Source organism: Durio zibethinus, chromosome 15 (genome assembly GCF_047325235.1).
Source record: "Durio zibethinus cultivar Kanyao isolate XHJ-2024 chromosome 15, ASM4732523v1, whole genome shotgun sequence".
Taxonomy (NCBI): Eukaryota; Viridiplantae; Streptophyta; class Magnoliopsida; order Malvales; family Malvaceae; genus Durio; species Durio zibethinus.
The window spans coordinates 4,124,375-4,136,276 of NC_143176.1; the positions used below are offsets into that span (position 1 = coordinate 4,124,375).

General features: G+C 27.7%; 2 protein-coding genes across 2 annotated transcripts; both read right to left on the reverse strand.

Moving 5' to 3' along the window:
- Window positions 1-552: 552 nt before the first annotated feature.
- On the reverse strand, window positions 553-1,643 carry LOC111302283 (thioredoxin-like protein CXXS1). Its single transcript, XM_022898213.2, has 3 exons — window positions 1,447-1,643; window positions 1,109-1,231; window positions 553-951 (listed from the first exon to the last, which is right to left on the reverse strand). The coding sequence occupies exons 1-3, from the start codon at window positions 1,546-1,548 to the stop codon at window positions 796-798; spliced, it is 381 nt and encodes a 126-aa protein (XP_022753948.1). The 5' UTR covers window positions 1,549-1,643; the 3' UTR covers window positions 553-795.
- A 4,031-nt stretch (window positions 1,644-5,674) lies between these two features.
- LOC111301634 (kinesin-like protein KIN-14N) lies at window positions 5,675-11,278 on the reverse strand. Its single transcript, XM_022897444.2, has 17 exons — window positions 10,859-11,278; window positions 9,978-10,229; window positions 9,752-9,896; window positions 9,552-9,661; window positions 9,321-9,440; window positions 8,993-9,196; window positions 8,283-8,459; window positions 8,131-8,205; window positions 7,896-8,042; window positions 7,682-7,820; window positions 7,454-7,563; window positions 7,183-7,344; window positions 6,871-7,079; window positions 6,561-6,642; window positions 6,364-6,468; window positions 6,180-6,284; window positions 5,675-6,081 (listed from the first exon to the last, which is right to left on the reverse strand). Exons 1-17 carry the CDS (start codon window positions 10,943-10,945, stop codon window positions 5,902-5,904), a joined length of 2,409 nt encoding a protein of 802 aa, XP_022753179.1. The 5' UTR covers window positions 10,946-11,278; the 3' UTR covers window positions 5,675-5,901.
- Between the last annotated feature and the right edge of the window lie 624 nt (window positions 11,279-11,902).

Sequence of the window (11,902 nt, forward strand, 5' to 3'; positions counted from 1 at the left end):
GTAAGTATATATGTAAGATCATATTTATATTTTAAAAAAATCAAAATATTAATAAAAAAAATTGAACAAGTGAACTCAAATTGTCATTGTGGGACATTTGATATTTGTCATTGTTTTACTCTTATTTATTCATGGCTTTTAATGAATAAGAAGTTGGTCCATGATCTCACCCATGCAATATTAAATGGTTAAAATAATAAAAATGCATTTGATTTTATCATTTTATTTAAATAAATTCTTATATTTTTATTATAATTAAATAAGCTTTTAATTTTTACTTTACACTTAAATAAGCCCTTAAATTTTAATTTATATCCAAATAAATCTTTAATTTTTAATTACCTAAATAAACCTTTCACATAAATCAATTTTTTATTTAAAATAAAAATTTATTTGAATATAAATAAAAAATAATAATTTATTTGAATATAACAAAAATATAAAAATTTATTTAAATAAAATGATAAAACTTGGAAACTCTTTTAATATTTTAGCCTAAATTTATTGTTAGTGCACATATAGTTGTTGGCAAACCTTATTATAAATTAAACATATTCAAAATAAAATCCTCAAATTTATAACAAAGAAAGTGATAGTATTTCACTTCTTACAACCAAGTTAAAAGACAAACAAATCCATATCCACACACAAAAAAAAAAAAAAAAACAAGGGATTAAACACTAATTATCTTATTTACAATTTGTCGACAACGACCAAATTTTTATATAATTTTTTTTTTTTATAAAAGAAATCTCAATCTGAAAATATGAGAAGAGATTGAAGATATTAAAATTTTTATGTAGCTTTATAACAGCGAATTTGGCGAGCAAAACCATCAATCCTTTTCCTTATCTCATCAGGATTGGCACCAACAAGCTTGTCAATCTGAGTTCCTTGCCTCATCAACAAAAAAGTTGGCATGGCCTTGATCTCCATCTTGGATGCTACTCCCTGTTTAAATCCAAATTTTTCACAAAAAGAAAAAAAATGAATAAATTAAAAATCCAAAAAAATAAAACATAACCCATTTTGCCCTATAATTTATTATTTATGGTTAATATGCATCATTAATAAATTTTTTAAATTATTTTGAAAAGAAAATTAATACCTTAACATCATCCACATCCACTAAAAGAAACAGAATATCTTGATAGCTTCTGGCCAGTTCTTCAAAGAAGGGATTCATGGCAACTGAAGGCACACACCAAGCAGCTGCAAAATGTACCATAACCTAAAATAACATTACCAAAAAAAAATGAAATTAATTCACAAGAAATTTTGATCATACCGATTAATATTCTTTTTTTTTTGTTTGTAAAAGATAAATATATCGAATTTGCACCTTTTTAATTTATAATTTCACATGATTACTATTTACTAATACAATGGTAAGCATGCAAAAACAGGTTTGAAAGAAGAGAAATTAAAAGAAAAATTAAGGCTTACGGGGCAGCCTCGGTTGTTAGCCTGAGTGATGAGAAAATCCCAAGAGTCTTCTGTCTCCACTTTGATAACTCTAGCCTTCACTCTCTGAGTTTGCCTGTCCATCTTTTCTTTTCTTCTCTTCTCTTTTTCTCCCCACTTCTCTCAAATGGCAATATGTTCTTATTTATAGAGTGATTCGGATTAAGTTAGATAACATAACTAGGATGACTAGGGTTACCCACAATGGTTAGTCTCGTTCAAGAAGATTTAAAATTTCGAATGCATTATATCAATACAAAAGAATCCGTTCTTAAAATCGTTCGTATAATGACTGATGATTTATATATTTGTATTATATAAAATATTAAAATTTATATATTTATAATATATTTTATATAAAAATTACATATAATAATTTATATTAATATAAAATTATAAAATATTTTTTTTAATTTTATTAAATATATATAATTATTATTAAAATTTTAAATCGTATTATTTTTTTATTTTATATTTATATTATATTTATATTATATTATATTTTAAATTATTAAATTTACATATATAAAAGGGTATAACTTAAATGATGGAATTCGTGTCTTAAATTTATTAAATATTATCTTTTAAATATAATTATATAAATTAATTAAATTAAAATTAAGATTTTAAAATAAATATATTTTGCTGTTATGTTTTTATCATGGAATATTTGTATAATTTATTTTTTGTTACTTTGAAAATGATGTGGATATGATGGATAAATGCTGGACCCACTTTTTGGGTACCCTCTTATTCTTGCATATCTGGAAAGAGTTTTAAGCTTTATCCAAATCTAAACAACAGATATTTTCATTTTCTTGCAAAAGATATCTCAATTTGTCTTAAAATTTTCTTCTCTAGAAGAAACAAAAAGAGGTGTGTGTGTGATTGAATGTCTCCCCCAAGTTGATAGACAACATAATTGATTAATGGAAAATCTTTTGAAATTGAAGTGATTACCATAGTATTCATTAGAGATTCCATTTCATATTATTATTAATTTTTTTCCATTACTTTTTAATAAATATTCAATTTTTAATTTTGAATCTTATATTATTTGTCTAATAATAATAATAAATTTTTAATTTTATGGATGCTAATAAATTTATAAAAATTATTTTTTATAATTTTTTAATTAATTTGAACTCAAGATAATAACTAAGAGAAAAATAGAGTTTCTCTTGAACCAACATCCATTGATCACTTTCTTATATTTCTAATCAATCAAAACAAGTGGAGGAATTTCTTTTCTTATGTTTGAAGGCTTCTTTTAAGTCAAAAGTTTTGGCTTGGTTAAAGTCTTTACAAACATTTCTCATTTTTTTGAATACATTTCGTACTTTAAACTGTCTAGTTTTTTTTTTTTTTTTAATTTATTTAGATGAATAATAAAATTAATTTTGATAAAATTAAAAATAATAATTACTTTAATTATCATTAAAAATTATTATAATTATGATTAAAAAATTTTATATTAAATAAATTTTATTAAAATTAATATTTAAATTCAATTAATAATATCATAAAATTAACTACATTATATAAAAAATACAATAAAATTTAAACCCTTGATTAATGGGGTTAAAGAGTTTGATATCAAATTTTCAAATATAATGTTTAATTGTAATCAATAATTAGTTGATTCAATTGATTAGGTTCGTCTTTTTTTATAAAAAATTTTAGGTTCGAATCTTATCGATAATCATTTATTAGAGTTATTTTAAATGTATGATTTATAATTATTTATCTTAAATTTTAAATATGATACATTTTATTTTGACCTAAAAAATTAAGTAATCTATCTGTTTTAAATTTTTTTTATAAAAAAAATATTTATTATAATTAAGTCAAAATAAAATTAAAAAAACTAAAGATTTGAATCTAAAATCATATCAATTTATGTGATTTAATTTCTAAATATAAGTGTTTGTGTTTTTTCTTTTTTTTTGGGAATTGCATATCTTGGGATCATAGCCTACAACATCCTAGTGTCAATCTAGCTATAAATAAAAATGCATTACAATCCAATAAAAAATCAATAAAAAGTTGTGGGCAAGCAGCTTGTATGGGTATCTTTGGCACACATTTTAAAGAGGGGTTTTTGGGTTTTTTAAGCCTGCTCAAAAGTTTTTTCTCAGCGAGGTCTACATCAATGATTAAAGAAATTTATCCTTATCACCAATACTGTCTGCAGATTCTCATGAGTTAATAATGCTAAGGGGGAAGTAACTTTTTCCCATCTCCTGCCTTTTTGTTTGTTTTTAATCTTTTTCACTCCAATGGCACAAAAAACACATGCAATTAAGACAGTGTCCTACGCCCAACTGTGTCATCCACTAAACCTTTAACTACAGTGACAGAATCATGGAAATATGTTGTGGGGTTGTCTTAACTGTGATCATTTTAAATATGATATAATTATATGATATAAAAATAATATAAAAAATATAAATTTAATATAATTATATTTTATATTTTAATTATATCAATAAAATTAAAATATGATATTATTTATGTTGTATTTATATCAAATAATAATGATAAACTTAAAATATAAAAAATTTAAAATTATTTTAATTTATTTAAAAAATAAATTAATAATCATATTTATCATATTATTTTAGTGTTTAAATAAATTATAAATATTTAATTTTTTAATAATTTTTTATTTAAATACTAAGTTAAATAATATTTTTTATTTAAATAAATAAATAAATTATCTTTAATTGTATTATTCATATATAATCATATTAATCATATCATATTATGTTATTTAGATATAAATTAATTTTAAATATATTAATTATATTATATCATATGTAATATATATAATAAATATATTATATTTATATTTAAATTATTTATGTCATTTAAATATATGTATAGTATATTCGTCAAATCATTTATATCATATATATAATTATATATAATACGAAATATGATATAATGACATGAATTGTTAGATCTACGCTGCTGGCAAACGCCTGCGTTTTACTTGTTCCAACTTTTTTATTAGGTGAATTCTGCCCCTGCAAAGAGAACGGTTAGAGTTTGCAATTTTTTTTTTTTTTTTACTATTTGGAATTCGAATTTATTAAAAAATTATAAAAAATAATATTTTTATAAATTTGTTAAACTAATATAAATATTTCTATTTAGGGCAATGAAAAAAAAATATTAAACAAAGCTTAAAAATCCTTTTCAGTTAAAAAGTCACTAGAGACCTTTTTTTTTTTGCAGTGTGTGTAATAGCCAGAGATGTACATAAGAAACACCAATGTTCATGATGTTATTGCTTTGTTTCAAATCCTGCACAGCATGAAAAGGATATAAATAAAAAGCTAGGGCTTGGATTAGGCTTTAGTTTTTTAAACCCAAGCCTGCACTTATACAAGTAGAAACATGTTATAAGCATACATAAGAAGTAATTGTTAGAAAGTTTTAAGAAAATAAAAATAATAAGAAAAAAAAATATGATTTTAAAGCACGAAAAATATTATCTTAAAGGTAATTATACTTATAAGATATAATAAAATCTTAAAAACTTTTCAATTAAAAATAATGAAATTGATTAGACAGAAAAATCTATTTATAATAAACGAACTCACAAAAAAATTCAATTCAAAAAATCATAACATTTTATATAATCATATTTTCTTGTTTAAACAAACTTATTTTTAAAAAATCATGTTTTTCGATTTAAATATATTTATTCAGATCATCATATTTTTCTCTATTAAAACGTGCTTATTTAGAATAAAAATGATATTTCGTTAATATTTTGAATAAATAATAATAATAATAATAATAACAAAAAATTTAAACATCTTTAACCTTTAAAATTGTCTGATCCACTAAAAAAATCTTAGTAAACCGAAATGACTTGGCTCACTCTAAATATTTAGTACAAATATTTAAATAACATAAGTAATCTTCTTTAAATTATATACAAATGATCTTTTTATTTAATGTAAGATACATCACATTTTAAATTATCAACAGTAATTATTTCTTCTACCAAGAATGTAAACTCCTTCGAACTCATAATCTCTACGTGCCAGCTTCAATGTCATGCTAACTGATTCAAAAGTCAATCAGCTAATCATTTGTCCTTCTAAGTACATTAGCATTTATATGAAAGGGGAAAAAAAAGATGGTGTTTGATTTAATTTTGAAGGTAGAAGTCAAGTTGGGCATAACAAATAAAAGATAGAACAACAAATAATGTGATTAATATTTAATATTGCATTAATTTCATGAATCAGAGAGCTGAAGAAATCAGCTGAGCACAAGTAATACAAATATAGAACTGAAGGGATTGCTTACTAATAATGTAAGTGCAAAGACTATACAGATATCTCAATCTACTAACACTAGTAACATAGATACAGATAACTAAACATGGGAAAGAAACAAAAATGTTTATCTTACTAAAGATTAGCCATTGCTCAAGCGAGAATCTGAGGTCTTCATGTTGAGTTGTCGTCGTGGAGTCCCTATCTCGCAAGCATTAACCCTGGCTGCGAAACGCAGTGAGCAGAGGGATTCACCCACTGAGGAGGGTTCAGGAGAGATATTTACAAACATTAGAGTCTTTGAGTCACCACCTAGGCAAGGCTGGTTAACCATGGGATAAAAGAAAATTAGATATGGTGTAGCAAGAATCGGATAGAGCAACAGAAATGATGCTTCCAAATCCATGTGTATACATTTACCTGAAGAAGATAAGTGAGTTTTGAGTTCCTAAATGGTACATGATCCTCCTTCTTTGCCAATGCAAATATAACATCAGCTAAAGAAGATAGACTTTTATTGATGGCCTGAATAAAATCGAAAAATCAAAAACAGAAACAAGGAACACCATATAACGAATTAAGTAATAAGTATAGTTAAAAATACTTGAGTCTCTTTTAACCGGTCCCCTGTTGAGCCACTCTTCGAAAGACGCTCACTTCCAGCAAGATCAATTAGATTCAGGACACTTTGTACTTGTTGTTCAGTGCTCTGGTGGACAACAGATACTTGGTCAAAACTATGATACATTGCATTGGATCATGGAAGATTTAGATTGGAGTAAAAAAAAGAAATGCTTGTACCTCATTAACACCAGTTATTCGCATTGTGAAAACAAAATGACTTCTTGATGATTGTTCATTCATTTGAGTCTTCCCAACAGATCTGAATGAGACAAGCACAAACTTCATTATTCTGATAGAGAAGGCCAAATTTTCAACAGAACAGACTACTGTGTGGAGGTTGGATACAGACAATTGGAGACCAGTACAACCCAACATGCATCATAAAGGACGACAAGTAATAACTCAAAAAAGAAAATAGAAAAACACAATTAAAGGCTATTTATTCTGATAGAGAAGGCTAAATTGACGCATACTCTAAAGTGTTTACCTGCTATTTGCAGCCCGATCTAAAAGAAATGAGACCTCTCTACTGCTTTGAACATCCACAATAGTAAGATCTGAGACTTGTGTGTTTCCATTTGCATCATGTTTAATTGTATATTGCTTTCCAGCAGCACCATTTTCATTTCGCGATGATTCCCGGTTTGTTGCTAACAAATCACGAATTGTTTCATTGTATATTTCCAACATTGAGACCTATGAACATTTGTTAAAGAAGAAGCCTAATAATTATCTAGAGAACATATGAAAAGATTGGAATAGAGAAGAAAAAAAAGGAAGAACAAGAAATACTGCACGCCTGCATTTCGTATCTCCAGCCTTGAGGTTGAAGAGCTTGCTTAGTTTGAAATATTTGTTCCAATGAACGGGGTATCAATCCCTTTTCTTCTAGGTGTCCTGGTCTACCCATCATGGTGTAGGTTTTACCTGAGCCTGTTTGCCCATAAGCAAAAATGCAAACCTGTGGAAAGATAAAAGCCATTGCCTGATGAAGCATTTATGATGCTACTATTATGCATTATTGTGTCTAACAAAATCCTAGCAACATTCATATGTAAAGAAAGGATAACCTTATAACCATCGAGAGCACTTTGGACAAGTTGCGATATTTCTACAAAAACTTCCTCTTGCGATGCATCAGGCATAAATACTTTGTCAAAAGTGAAACAATGTTTCTGACCTGGTAAATAGACAAACATCAAATGAGCTTTTGACTTTGGAAACAAGATTTCATATGTACTGAAATCATAGAGCATGCTATAATAGATTTTTATAATTTAAATATATTGGTTCATTACCATTTTGTGTCATGTCAATGCCCCGTCCAAGATATTCCATTGATGTGGGATAAGAAATAACCTTCCCCTGGTTACTTGAATTGTCATCAGGCAATTGAGGCCGTACTCTACAAAATACACGGATGTTCCCTTTCAATTCCTAAAATTTAAAAAGCAGTTCGTCAGGAGAATATATTTGGGCCAATGTTACATAAGATATAGTTTAGAACATTACCAATATAGTATTATGCAACTTCTTACGCAGTTTCTCCCCTTCTATAAGCTTAAATTCTGCATCTTCTAAGCGATTTTGTAACTCATTTATGAGTTTCTTTTGCCCTTCAAATTCAATTCTTGTCTCAAGTGCAGACATATCAGACATCTAAAATTGAGAAAGAAGCTTGATTATGATAGGAATTAAATTGACCGTAATGACATAAATAGTTTTCTCACAAAATAGATAGAATAACCTGTAATTTCCTCTCTGCAACTGCTAGTTGATCATGCAAAATTTGTATTTGATTACCTTGTGACAAGCATTTTTCCTGTAAAAGAAACACAACATATCAAAATATGTTCATATCTAATGGGAAAGCAAAGTATATGAGAAGAAAAAACTAACCTCTAATTCGCTTGAGTTGGTTGCCAAATCTTTGTATTTAGATACTTCAGCAGCTACACTTTGCACTTGCTGTTGATAGCGGTCACGATCATCTCTGATCTGTTGTAGCTCCATTCTAAGACATGCAACTTCGTTCAGCAAGGAATCTTTTTGCTTCATAACCTCATCTTGGGAAGCCTAACCCAATTGATATAACTTTTTTTCAGAAATTAAGCTAGTATGTACATATTGAAAAATAAAGGAAGCAGTAAATGTCCAATAATTTGGAATTTAGAACTGAAGGCACCACTAACCAATATGCCAAAACTTGAGCTTCTTTTAACCCCTATATCATGTCTAATGAGTTAGAGTCACCTAATTGATGATAATGATTTCCATTTTATCATTTATTCACTTCAACAAAAGCAGAACACCTCTTTATATCATTTTTAGGAAACTTTGCGACGTCTCAGAACTTTAAAGAAATCAAACCTCTTCTTGAAGCAAAATTTTCAACTATGATATGACATCCGATTTCTGCTAACTTGATAAAAAAGATATGGATAAGAGAAGTTTCTGGCTAGAAATTCACAAGGGAAAACTTATTGTGGATAAACTCCTCCGACAACTATCAATCAAGCATTGTGCTTAACGTGCCATAGAAAGGCTAGATTACTACACATGATAAAAATATGCAACATGCGATGGCTTTCCCAGGCATGGATACGCACTATAGATGAGGTTAGTTGATCTCGCAATGATTTATGTTGACCCCTTAAGTTATGAAGATTCTCCACAATGGTTGATCTCTCTTTCTCTCCACGCTTAATTGTTTCATGAGCTGCATCAAGATCTTTCTGGAGTTTACTGTTATATAACTGTAAACTTGAGTTGTACTCTTGCAGTAGCTTGTACATATCATTAATTGATGCTATCTGCAAAGTTCAAGAATCGCATTAGAACAAGTTAACATAAGTAAACTTATAAAGTAAATACAGCAACAGGAAAAACCAAGGCGCAAAGAACTTTGATAAGATCAAATTTTCATTCTTATTTTACCCTTTGATTTGCACCATCAACCTCGCCTTGAAATTTATCAAGCTCTTCTGAAAGAGAAGCCTGTAACCTTTCAATACTAATCCGAGCTTCTTTTTCTTTTGCAAGAGAATCCACTGTAGCCTGATTGCCACATTCAAAAGAACTAATCACTTTCCAAACACAGAAAGCAACAATGAATAGTCTATGACCAAAACATATTGGACAAGAAAAAAAAGATATCGCCCTTCTTGCCTTCTTCTCTGATTCTTCTTTTGCAAGCTTCTCTTGTAAGGAAGCCAAGCTCTTTCTAAGCTCCAAAATTATCAAATTCAGTTCCTCTTCCTTGTTTTCCAGAGCCACCTCTACAAGAAAATATCATTATTTTACCCCAAATGAGAATTAACCAATAAAATTATAAATCATACAGAATATAGTAAATATATTATTCATACCCATTTCAGAGCATCTCCTCTCAGTCAATTCCAAATCACTCCTTAATTTCTCTTGTTCAAATGCATACTCTCCCTCAAGTTCTTGGAACCATCTAATGCAAAGCCTAAGCCTCTTTATATACTCCATCATATTCTCACATCTCTCCTGAATAACCAAAACGAGCAAAAATCAAAACTAATTTGAACTAAACCACCACAAATACAAAAGAAACACAAACACACTCACCTTATAGTTAAATTTGTTCTTGTATTTCATTTTCTCACTCACTAATGCCTCCACATCCTCTCTAGTGAACTCAATGCCACCACATTCTGAACCTGCATTGCTCGCCGGGGTGCTATTGGGGCCAAGATCTTGGGAGCCATTTACAAGCGAAAAAGCTAGCCGGAGCCTACCATTATTTGCAGTGCCAACCATATTTTCAAATCCAAGCCTTTGTACCTTATCTCCAATCACTTCATCAGCAATGTATTTCTTCTGCAAATCCATTGAAAATTTTCACAAAAAAATGGGAAGCAAACAAATATATATTCAACTTCCATTTTTTTTTTTCATTCCCAAAAGTGTAGTAACAAAAGCAAATTTACCCATTAATAGAAATAGCATACAGAATGAAACTTTACATCCAGAAAAGGAAAATATCCAAAAACAACAGGAAGTAATTGAACTACAAAATTGAAACCTAACCCCAAAAATTGGGACAAAAAGGCAATCTAAACCCCAATATGACAAAGAAAAGGTACTTACAAACAAAAAGACCATGTAGATTCAATCCATATTTCAACCATAAAAAAGCTTAAAATAACATTAAATCCCAAAACGAAAAACAAAGGATACCCATTAACAAGAAGACCATGAAGATTGAATCTTTACCAAGAAAATGGCCAAAAACAATCCGTAATACTTAAAAAAAAAAAAAACAATTTTAAGCAGCACCAAAATTGGGCTAAAACAATTTGTTAAGTCCAAAATAAAAAACAAAAGATACCCATTAACAAGAAGAACCTGAAGATTAAATCTTTGTCAAAAAATAGGAGAAAAATCAAACATCCTTCAAGACTTCAATTAAATACAAATACATTTAAAAAAAAAAAAAAGAAACTTACTTTTAAAGGGCTTGGAGTAGTACAGGAAGTAGTTGTGGGAGTGGTGTTATGTTGAAATGGAGGTTTGTTCTGGTTTTTTGAACCCATTTTTGAAGAAGAAAAGAGAGAGAGAGAGAAGCTGTGAGATGCACGAGATAGTAAATTTGGGTCTAGCAAAGTGGGGCCATGAATTGCATTCAAAGCTACCAACAGTGTATCACAGCCGTTGCTCTTACTAGCAGAAGATGATGATCAAACAAAGGACACTCATGGAATCAATCAAAAATACTTTAATTTATTGGTATTAAAGAAGGATCAAACAAAGGACACTCATGGAATCCATTTTTAAAAAATTTTAATGGAGATTTGTTGGTAATAATTTGTTTTTTTATTCATGAAATGATAAAATAGGATTTGAATTTTTTTTTTTAGTGGCGATCTGGCGGAATTTTGCAGGGTGTTCGAAGCTTGAAGGAATCTCTGGTGGCATAGTATGACAAGATTGCCCTTGGTCATGTAAAATAGATTGCCATATTACCGAGGTTAAACTTGTCCACTTATAGTGCAATGTTGATAGATTTGGTCTTAAAAAGTCCTCTCAAAAATTAAATTGAAGTTAAAATTTTAAATAAATCTATTAGTCAAGATATCTAGATTTAAGTTTAATATTAATTTTGAATTTATATTTTGAGAAATTATTTCATACATTGTCTCAACGAAATTTTTTAACATTATAAACGAAATTAAAATGATGACACATGTTTATTTTTTTAAATATATAAGAAATATGTAATATTAATTTTGAATTTATATTTTAAAAAATTATTTCATATATTGTTTCAACATAATTTTTTAATATCAAAAGCGAGATTAAAATGATGACATATATATTATTTTTTAAATATATAAGAGATATGTATTATATTTTAATCTTACTTATGAAGTTAAAAAAAATTTTACTATCATTGTATTTAATAATTTTTCTATATTTTATATATTACAAATATATATTTTTTTCCATCTCATTTTCTTTATCTTTTTTATGTAATAAAATTATATCCTCTT